General features: G+C 56.7%; 4 protein-coding genes, 1 non-coding gene and 1 pseudogene across 6 annotated transcripts; 3 read left to right on the top strand and 3 right to left on the bottom strand.

Annotated features, from left to right (window-relative positions):
• Positions 1-24: 24 nt before the first annotated feature.
• SPRG_15394 (hypothetical protein) lies at positions 25-700 on the bottom strand (annotated as a pseudogene; the record flags this gene model as incomplete). The annotated part of the gene is made up of 1 exon: positions 25-700.
• Positions 701-886: 186 nt separating this feature from the next.
• On the top strand, positions 887-2,146 carry SPRG_15393 (hypothetical protein; the record flags this gene model as incomplete). The annotated part of the gene is made up of 1 exon (XM_012354563.1): positions 887-2,146. The coding sequence occupies one exon, from the start codon at positions 887-889 to the stop codon at positions 2,144-2,146; it is 1,260 nt and encodes a 419-aa protein (XP_012209953.1).
• Positions 2,147-2,399: 253 nt separating this feature from the next.
• SPRG_15392 (hypothetical protein) lies at positions 2,400-3,592 on the top strand (the record flags this gene model as incomplete). The annotated part of the gene is made up of 2 exons (XM_012354562.1): positions 2,400-2,843; positions 2,885-3,592. 2 exons carry the CDS (start codon positions 2,400-2,402, stop codon positions 3,590-3,592), a joined length of 1,152 nt encoding a protein of 383 aa, XP_012209952.1.
• Positions 3,593-3,906: 314 nt separating this feature from the next.
• On the bottom strand, positions 3,907-3,979 carry SPRG_30196. Its single transcript has one exon. It is a non-coding gene; the product is annotated as a tRNA-Arg (tRNA).
• A 2,004-nt stretch (positions 3,980-5,983) lies between these two features.
• SPRG_15391 (hypothetical protein) lies at positions 5,984-6,777 on the top strand (the record flags this gene model as incomplete). The annotated part of the gene is made up of 3 exons (XM_012354561.1): positions 5,984-5,995; positions 6,040-6,124; positions 6,380-6,777. The coding sequence occupies 3 exons, from the start codon at positions 5,984-5,986 to the stop codon at positions 6,775-6,777; spliced, it is 495 nt and encodes a 164-aa protein (XP_012209951.1).
• Positions 6,778-7,834: 1,057 nt separating this feature from the next.
• Positions 7,835-9,654, bottom strand: SPRG_15390 (hypothetical protein; the record flags this gene model as incomplete). The annotated part of the gene is made up of 14 exons (XM_012354560.1): positions 7,835-7,929; positions 7,981-7,984; positions 8,032-8,130; positions 8,174-8,272; positions 8,333-8,431; positions 8,477-8,575; positions 8,621-8,719; positions 8,765-8,863; positions 8,907-9,005; positions 9,051-9,149; positions 9,195-9,293; positions 9,339-9,437; positions 9,478-9,600; positions 9,649-9,654. The coding sequence occupies 14 exons, from the start codon at positions 9,652-9,654 to the stop codon at positions 7,841-7,843; spliced, it is 1,212 nt and encodes a 403-aa protein (XP_012209950.1). The 3' UTR covers positions 7,835-7,840.
• Between the last annotated feature and the right edge of the window lie 551 nt (positions 9,655-10,205).

Here is a 10,205-nt window from a genome sequence, read left to right as displayed (position 1 = left end):
CCGCGGCGCGCTGCGCGTCCATACTCATTTTCTCGACCTCCAAAATGTCCTTGACCGAATGCCGACGCGTCACGGGCGTGAACGCGCTTGGGTCGAGCGACTTGCGCGCAGCCTCTTGGGTCACCCGCGGCGAGGCCGTTCGTTGGGCGAGGGCTGCGGACGGCGACGAAACAAAGTCGAACGGCAGGCGCGGCGTCGAGTCCTTGGGGCTAAACGGGTCAAAGTCCACGATCGTCGGGTCGTTCGTCTTGAGCGACAGCGGCGGCGCCGACGGATTGACCGACAAGGGACGTGGCGGTGGCTGTGCCCCAAACGGGTTGTTGGCAAACGGGTTGGCCTGCGCCGGGTACGCTGGCGGCGCGAACTGTTGTTGCTGGTACATGGCGGGCTGCGTGTTGTACATGGCTGGCATGCTGTAGCTCTGCGGCGGTGTGTTGTAGCTCTGCGGTGGCGCATTGTACGCGGGCTGCGGAAAGGCGCTCGTCGGCCCAGCGTCCATGAACGGGTTGGTCGAGTGCGCTTGGGTCGTCATAAAGGGCTGCGTCCGCGCCGGGCCGCTGGTCTGGATCGCCGAGGGTCCTCCGACGGCGCCGGTCTGGAAGTGGCCCATCGGCTGCTGCTTCACGCCTCCATGGTGGGGCGCCGTGCCGTAGCTGTACTGCGGCGCGCCCGTGTCGAGGGTCGCGAACGGGTCCGACATGTTTGCCTCGGCCTTGGGTTTCGCAACTGCCCGCAAGTCGGCCTCCACGCCGGCGTATCCGGAGGCTATTTTTAGACTCTGAAAATAGCATTCCGAGTGCGTAGCTTCGAACTTCGTGACACCCAAACTTCGAAAATAAAAAGCCACCAATCACGACGTAGGGATCACCATTGTGTAGACAGAACGATGGGCGACGTCCAGCAGGCCGCCAAGCTCGTGCTCGCGGTCCTCGTCGTCGGCTCGTGCTTGGTCATGGTCATGAACTGGAACCTCGTGAGCTCTTCGACAAGCGAGTCGCATGAGGACTCTTCGAGGACGTGGCACGGCGCCAAGGCCATCCTCAACGTCGGAGCCAGACCCTCGACCAACGCCACCAACGCCTCGGCAGACGTCGTCTTTGCTCCGCGGCGCATTCGGTTCCTCACGCTCGCAGACGACGCCCGTCCCAACATTTGTCATCTCGCGGCCGCCATCTACCAGCAAGGCAACGTGCTTGAAGTCTTGGGCTGGGACCAGAGCGACACATTCTTTGACGGCACGTCGTGCGGCGCCCGCTGCAAGACGCCACTCGAGGGCGCAGAACTGGTGCGGTTCGGCCAAGAGAAGAAGCTGTACTGGCTGCTGCACTACTTTGAGCACAAGCCCGACCTGCACGACGACGACCTCGTGCTCTTTACGGACGCGTGGGACGTCATTGTCAATGGCGACACGACGACGCTCACCGACCTGTTCCTGCGCCACACGAAGCACGAGCGCGGCGTCATTTTCAACGGCGAGCCGGCGTGCGGCGACTCGTTCACGCTCCCGACCGAGTATGGCGACTATCTCCGCCGCCGCAGCTGGCGCGTGCAACTCGAGAGGGACCAGAACCCCCGATTGATTCGCGGCGACAGCGTCTGCGACGCGATGGCGGCCAAGACGCTGTCAACGGCGCATATCCCCGGTCCAAACTGGAGCCTCGGGTCGGGCGGCATCCTCGGCGACGTCCGGAGCATTCGCAGTATCCTCCGCAAGGTCCACCAGATCCGTCGCGAGCAAGAAGCGCTGTTTGCGAAGGACCCACAGCGCGCCTACCTCTTTCAAGGCGACCAGATCTTATTTCAGCTTGCGTACCTCCAGTCGCCTGACATCAACGTCAAGGTCGATGCGAGCGGCGAGATCTTCTTCGTCATCTCGCACCTCGTGGCCGATGGCGACTTTGACGAGTTCTCGCCCGCAAAAGGCTGCACGCGCAACTACATGGCGCACGGCCGCGCGTCGGTTTACGCATGGAACCGGATCGCGCCCGTCTTTTTCCACTTTCCCGGCGACTACAAGGAGGCATTTTGGTCCTGCGCGGCACCGGCATCGCGCTACAGGGAGTCCCGCGGTGTCGGCCAGTACATGTTTGACGTCGACCGCAGTCGGCGGGTGCCCGTGGCCGACGTTTGCCCCACTTTTGTCTGAAAAACCTAATTTTCCTTCGTGTCTGCATAAAATGTTGAGATCTTTCGATGCCAAAAAGGATAGTTCAAACAGTATTAATACGAAGGACCGGTACTATGGGCATGTGAATAATTCGGCTTCAGAAGCTCGAGCCACGGTTGTGGGCTGATGCGAAAGCGAGAGTGGTCAAATCCTCTATTTGGTGCGCATCAGTCCACCCTTTCTACACGGTACGTTCGGTGGATTTTCTGGACTGTTTCACATTGCCATTGGAATGAGAAAGGTCCGGGCAACGCTGGTCGTGCTCGCGGCGACGGCTGTGGGTCTCTTGACGCTCCAGACTCTCCTCATGCAGCGAGTTGCTTTGGCGTCAAGGCTCGAGGCCAGGCCCATCGCGACTTCAAGCGCATCACACCTGCCGTTTAACGTCGGCAAAGTCCACGTCATCACGCTGGCGGACGATCCTACGCGCAGGGCGATCTGCCCACTGGCGGCGTCCGTGTACAGCCAAGGCTTGGTGCTCGGCGTGCTCGGGTGGAACTACAGCGACCACTTTTTCGATGGCACGTCGTGCGGCCAGCCGTGCCAAGCCAATCGCGGCAAGGACATTCGGATCGGGCAGCAAAAGAAGCTGCATTGGCTCCACCACTACTTTGAGCATCACCCCAATCTGCACGACGACGACCTCGTGCTCTTCACCGATGCATGGGACGTCATTGTGAATGGCGACACGGCGACGCTCGCGAGCATCTTTTCAAGCAGACGCGCGGCCATCGCGGCGTCATCTTCAACGGCGAGCCGTCGTGCGGCGACTCGTTTGGGATCGCAAACCCGTACGGCGACAAGCTCCGCAGCAAGCGCTGGCCGATCCGCTTGGAGCGCAGCCAAAACGTGCGCTACGCGAGCGGCCACGATATGTGCTACGCGGTTGCCGCCAAGACCATGACGTCTACGCCGACGGCCGGTCCGAATTGGAGCCTCGGCTCTGGTGGTATCCTCGGCGACGTGGCAAGCATCCGCGCCTTCCTACGTGGCGTGCACCAGGTCCGGCGCGAGCAGGAAGACGAGTACAGCGCCAACCCGAGCGCGTCGTTTCTCTTTCAAGGCGACCAAATCTTGTTTCAGCTCGCGTACGTCCGGTTCCCCGACGTAAACGCCCTCGTCGACACGCGCGCCGAGATCTTCTTCGTTCTCTCGTACAACGTCGGCGACGACGACTTTGCACATTTCTCTCTACGTCGCGGATGCGCGCCAGAGTACCTCGCGGGCAACGTCGGGTCGGCGTTCACGTTCAACAACGTGACGCCAGTCTTCCTGCATTTCCCCGGGAGCGCCAAGCGCCACCTCGACAAATGCTTCCAGCACGTCGCCCGCGCCCGCGCCCATCTGCACCCGCAGCAGTATTTCGTCGACATTGACGCCAACAGACACATTTTTGTTCACGACCTCTGCGATAACTACAGCTAAGAAAGCGGCAATCGACTCGTGCTTCTCATGCATTCCCAGCTGTGGCATACTTTATGGAAATCAACGAAGCAGAGTTTGTAGAGATGTAGTGCCGCTCATGCTGAACGGACACATCGCTCGGGCAGAAGATAATTTTGCCTGAGTAGAAGACCCTTCAACTCGATCCAATCATGTTGCCTATACTGTAGCTGAGAGCCCCGCGCGTGCATTATACACACGAGCCTCGAAAAAATACAGTCTGTATACGTTGTACTGAACGTTTGTCATTGACAACGTCTCAATGGCGGCAAACCCGTAGATGAAATGGCAAAAATCGTCCATGATGGGACTCGAACCCACAACCCCCTGATTAGAAGTCAGATGCGCTATCCATTGCGCCACACGGACAGTACAGTGGGACAAGCCTAAATATCAAACTGCTCACCAGCACTTTGCAAATTTTACACTTCGAGAGCATGTGGCAGCAAGAGGACGACGTGGGTGGCGCGCCCACCGCGTAGGCCACATCGAATGTACGAAAAACTCTTTCATTTTTTCATTTGTCTCTCTCATCCCATTTCATTCAAAACATATTGGGGATCACACTGCGACTGAAACTTAATTCGTCAACATCGGCACCTTATAAGAACACGGAATGCAAGATTGCCCGTACGAGACGAACAGCGCTAGCGTGGCACGATGCAATAAATAAGATCAAAATGTTAGTGCGGTTTCCAAAAGTGCCACGACGCCGAGGCCCCTTGGTAGATTATCATGTTTGAAATGGAATCGCCAAAAGTTGGCACAATGGTACACGTACAAGATACTTTGGAGAGCAGAGCAGGCCACGCTGTGTCATCGTTGCAGCCCTAAAACGCGCGCAAAGTTCGACAACAGATACAAAGCGCTCCAATAACGTCGAATAGCAAATGTCCGCATTGGTACGCCGTAGTCTTGGTCTTCTACTGTACACTTGTCGTAGCAACGATCACCCCTTTCATTGGCCTTTGACTGGAATAAGAATACTTTCATGGAAACATTCGTGCAAACATTACAGCGTCCAGAGCCATCGCACACTGGGGAGCGATTGGGACGAGAGGCGTAGAGCTTACAATGCTCGGTCCAGCGCTTCTCTTCCGCACTCGGGGTGATTTGATGTCGTCTAGAATCGTTTGTGTAAAACGTGTGCCAAGCTTATGCGTCCTCGTAGAGGTGATATATTCACAATATGTGAAAACTCTCGATTGCTATGACGTTGCACTCGGAGAGGGTCCCATTTCACGCAAACGTTCAGTCGTGTACAACACAAGTGTAAAAACGAGCACGCAAAAGACGAAACGCAGTGCTTTAACAAGAGAATTAGACCAGCCTTGAGCGCCGCACTTTCTAGAATTTGCGCTCCAGTGCCTTCGTCGCATGGCACCGCGGCGAACGGTAGGGCGGTCGCACGCAGGCGTTTGTTGACTGTGGACGGTGAAACTCGTGTGTCCGAGGTCCTTCTTTCGTCACACATTTCGGCAATACAAGACGTTGGGTCAACAGGTAAGCGCTTGCAAAGATCGCTGCGTCCTCCTGCAGCATGCGAATGCTACTGTACTCGTCAAGGACCGATGCCGCACCGAGCACGATTGGTGGTGCCAGTAACGTGTTAAGCCGTGTCACAGACATCAAGCGTCAGCGCTAATACCTTGGCGCAGGTGTACAGTGTGTTCAGGCGCTCGCGGAGTTGTCGCTCCAGTACTGGGTCGTCGGCGTCGGTGCAGCGTTGGTCGCAGCCATCGGTACCGTAGCGGTAGAAAGACCACTACCATTACGCTGGCAGTTTACGCGCGGTGTGTTATGCAGTCGATGCGCCGAGACAAACGCCGACAGCGACAACCTCGAGCCTGTGCATGTGCGTCGTTTCGAAATATCCGGACACGTGTTCCGGATATCAGAAACAAGCGCCATTCCAAAATGGTCAACACGGCGACAAGCCACGCCGCCGCAGTAGGCGCTGCGCGCGCGTCATCTCGTGGCATCGAGCCTGACGGATACAACCTCGAGCACCTCACGCATGACGTCCTGCTGCTTGCACATAGCAGCCAGCGCTGAGACCGCTGGCGGCGCAGCGCAACATACCGCCCGCCGCGAACGTCTCGCTCAACGTCCCCTGTGATCCGTTCTCTGCTCGAGGTAGCAACGATCGAAGCTTCCAGCCCTTGGCAGCCACCTAGAGTGGCCGCACCCGCCCATGATCCACGTCATACCAGACGCCGTTCTACAAGGCATCTGCGCGGAGCTCGTTCGTTCGGCACAAGGTACCGCTCGTCTTTGACGCAACTGGATTCTGAGAGATTGACTAGATGCCTGAATCGAGCAAGGTTTGTAGCCTACCGCTGCGCGTAGGTCTCCACCGCCCCAGGAAGTTGCATGCGCGCGCTCGTTCCGAACCAGCTCCGGACAGCCTTCTTGGGGCTCTTGGGCAGACACCTCTGGCGCTAACGTTGTGCTTGCCCAACCACACGACGGAGGACACCGACGCGATCCTCTACAATGCGCTGTCGCTCGCAGGTATCCTCCGCCGCACCTGTGCGCGATTGTGTCGGCACGGCTTTTGCCTGAGACGCACGAGAGCGAGATTCTTGCGGCCTTTTCGCGCCATCTCGTGCCCTCGCGCACCCCGCTTGTCGTACACGGCGCACGCAAGGACGCCTGTGCGAGCGAGTGGACACGTCTCAAGGCTCGGTTCGTGTCGACCTCGCCCCGCCGGCTACCAGGATAAGGACGACAACGACGATGGCGAGGATGGGAAGAATGATGAGGTAGTGCCGACGGTGCGCAACCACGTCGCCGACCTTTTTTACGCGGTGCCGGGTCTCGCGGACGCGTATCTCGAGGCCACGCTCTACGCTGTTTCGCGCCTCGAGCGCTTAGCGTGCTCTTTTGCACTCGTCGAGTTTGCCGGCCACGGGGCCGCCGATCCGAACGCGACGGCCAAGAAGGCCAAGAACCACAAGCAGCAGCTCGAGATGCCTCGGCAGCAGAAGGAACTGCACGGCCGTTTGCGCAAGGCCAAGCATCTCGTCGCGTGCATGGCACGCCCCCCGAGGCGCTCCAACTGGCCCTGTCGCACTTGGTGGTGCCACTTCTGGCGCTGCTGGCAGATGTTTGCGGACTTTGCCTTCCGCTGCCTCACGCCCTCGGCAAGTGTTTCATACCCATAAGCCTCCGCGCGCATGCGTCTTTGGCTCGATTGCTTTACAGCTGTAGTAGTATAGTCACCACGTTTCTGGATCTTTTCTGGATCTGCATACGAAAGGAAATGCTTCCTGTAGCTGAAGGTTGAGCGGCAGCAACCACACAAGACGATGGAGGGTCGAGCTCTTGCGCATCGCTGAGCAGTCCACGACTGCCCATGTAGGCTTCACCCGCTTCTGCCTTTACACATGGCCGATCATTATCAATACAGTAAATCAACAGAACAAAAGCGCTAGCCGTTGGTGCGAGCGTCGAGGTCATCGTTCGATCTGCCTGCAAGACCACAACGGAAACCTCATCGACCCTCGGGTACTTTTGCCATCCCAAAGCCCGAGTACGGGTGCTTGCTACAATTAATCTAACAGTGCTATCGATGTATTGAATTCTGTGCCCATACTGTATGACGCTTCGCCAGCACGAAGAATCGGCGAAGCTTTCACAACTTGCATGTCTCGATCTCGTTCAGCCTTGTATGACTGGACGTGGTACACTACTTATTGGCCTGCGATATTGCTTGGACGTTGGGGGTCGTAGCATGCATGTGCGTAGGAAGTGTCGGGCCCCTTGTGGGCCTGTGGTCGTAAACAAAGATAGCACGATCGAGTGAATGTTCGAAGAATGGACGGAGATCGACTCGCACAAGGTTAGGGTTAATGTTGAGGACCAGCATGACCAATGACAGGGACAGCGGGGACTCCAGGATGTCCGAGAACGGATAGCCAACGCCACGCTAAGCCCACAAACATGCTGTAATTAGCACCTTGAGCCTCTTAGAAGGAGATGCGCAGTGCAGCTAAGAGCACCGTACACCCAGTTGAGGTTCCACCTCAAGAGACCTGGTCGACACTCTGCATCGCGTGCGGCTGCTTGTCGCGTCGCTGGTCCAGGTGGAAAGACTGGAGATTCCCATCTCAATACATTTGTTTCAAATAGAGTCCCAAGAAGACCAACTCGGATCGTTTAGGCGACATTCACTGGACGATCTTGGCGTCATTGCCGTTCATCACGACGCCATTCTTGGTTGTGGAATCACCATGATGCACCGGACCGTTGAACGTGTTTGGTCACGGTGGTTGGAGGAGTCTGATGCTGTCTGGCAGTTTCTTCAGTGATCAAGTCTACAATGGCGGTATGTCACTTCTCTTTGGCAAAGCACAGTGGCGTAGAACCGTTCTATCCAGATCATTCTGAGTACCTATCTTGGGCTAGAGGTAGGCTACCGTCATGGCGTCGTGGACGTTGGCACCATTGCCGATGAGGAAATTGACAAGCTCAAGATAGCCGTTCTTGGCTGCGATCGAGAGCGGCGTTTGACCGCGCTAATCAGTCCACAGATCAGATCTGTACAAATCGCCATCTTACATCGTCAGCTTGGTTGACATTGGCTTCTTTGGCGACGAGCGAATGGACGACTAAGACATGGCCTTCCTTGGCTGCGATCCAGAGCGGTGTTTGACCCTTCTGACCAGTACAAAGATTGGAACCTCGTTTCTCACACGTTATCAATGCGACGAGACGTACATCGTTGCTTTGGCTGACGTCTGCACCAGCGCCGAGGAGGAGCCCCACCACGGCCTCTTGCCCGTTTTCGGACGCGATGTAAAGTGGCGTTCTTCCATACTATTCAATACCTCAATAGCACGATCACGATGCATCGAGACGTACGATGTCGCTTTTGTTGACATCTGCACCTGCGCCAAGGAGGAGTTGCACGACGGCCTTCTGCCCCATTTCGGACGCAATGTTAAGGGGGTCGTTCCGACACTATCCAATACCTCAATAGCGCGATCACGATGCGTCCAGACGTACATTGTCGCTTTGGTTGACATCTGCACCTGCGCTGAGGAGGAGTTGCACGACGGCCTTCTGCCCCATTTCGGACGCGATGTGAAGTGGCGTCCATCCACACTATCCAATATCTCCAAAGCACGATCACAATAAGTTGAGACGAACATAGTTGCCTTGGTTGACGTTTGCTTGGGCGCCAAAGAGGAGTTGCACCACGGCCTCGTGCTCGTTCTGAGACGCGACGTAAAGTGGCGTTCGTTCAAGCTATCCAATTCCAATAGCACGATCACGATGCGTCGAGACGTACTTCCATGCCCTTGTTGACATCTGCACCAGCGCTGACGAGGAGTTGCACGACCGTCTCGTGCCCATTCTGGGCCGCAATGTGCAGTGGGGTCGTTCCATACTATCCAATACATCAATAGTACGATCACGATGAGTCGAGACGTACGTAGTCGCCTTGGTTGGCGTTGGCTTGAGCGCCGAGGAGGAATCCCACCACGGCCTCGTGCCCGTTTTCGGATGCAATGTAGAGTGGCGTCCATCCATGCTATTCAATACCTCAATCGCACGATCACGATGCGTCGAGACGTACATAGTCGCCTTGGTTGACGTTTGCTTGGGCGCCGAGGAGGAGTCCCACCACGGCCTCGTGCCCGTTTTCGGACGCGACGTAAAGTGGCGTTCGTTCACCCTGTCCCATACCTCAATCGCACGATCACGATGCGTCGAGACGTACATTGGTGCGTTGGTTGACGTCTGCACCAGCGCCGAGGAAGAGTCGCACCACGGCCGCGTGCCCGTTTTCGGACGCAATGTCAAGCGGCGTTTCTCGATCCTATCAAAAGCGTGAGCGTTGGAAGCGTATGACGTCGTACCTCGTTTCGCCAGTTGGGATCGGCGCCACTGCGCAGGAGGCGCGCTACGTCACTCTCGTAGCCCTTCTCGGCAGCATCGAACAAGTCTCTTCCCGATGGTGGCGATGCACTCCCTCGAGCATTCTACACAGATGCGTCAGCGCCGTCGTCCGTGACCTGACGCCGCCATACGCCCATCGTCGGCCTTTCCCAAGACCGAATAATTATCCGGTTGATGCATCGTCATTTGGTTCTCCGCCAGAGATCTCAGCGAGCGGAGTCGGTCCACAGAGAACGGCATAATCGTTGCTATAATAGTTTAGAAAGCTTTCATAAGCTCTGCCATGGCTCGTGTACGCTGCACTAGTGAGTTGAATGCATGGAAACCTGACACTGATACCTGGTCGAAGCAAAAGTTGTACTCATGTGCCTCCCGAGGTCGCCGGTTCGATTCCCGATGCGCCGATTTTTCTATCCGGACTCCCCCCCATCCGGACACGAATGTCACTGAAGACGGTCACCATAATAAGGCCACGCTCGGCAAGTGCCACAAGGAACACATGGAAGAAGCAAGATGAAAACGGCATATGCCGGTAACTCGTGCCTACCGGATATTAGGTTGGAGGTAGGACGACCCTAGAAATAGGACCCTTAATCCGTAAAATGGCAAAGTGCCGTTCAATTGGGCCGCTAACGTTTACTGGCCCATGCTCTATTGAGAAATAATATCCTGTGAAATCAAATACGAA

This window comes from Saprolegnia parasitica, assembly GCF_000151545.1.
Source record: "Saprolegnia parasitica CBS 223.65 unplaced genomic scaffold supercont2.168, whole genome shotgun sequence".
NCBI classification, from domain to species: domain Eukaryota; phylum Oomycota; class Saprolegniomycetes; order Saprolegniales; family Saprolegniaceae; genus Saprolegnia; species Saprolegnia parasitica.
The sequence above is the reverse complement of the archived record's forward strand: the minus strand, read 5'-3'. Positions and strand labels throughout refer to the sequence as shown.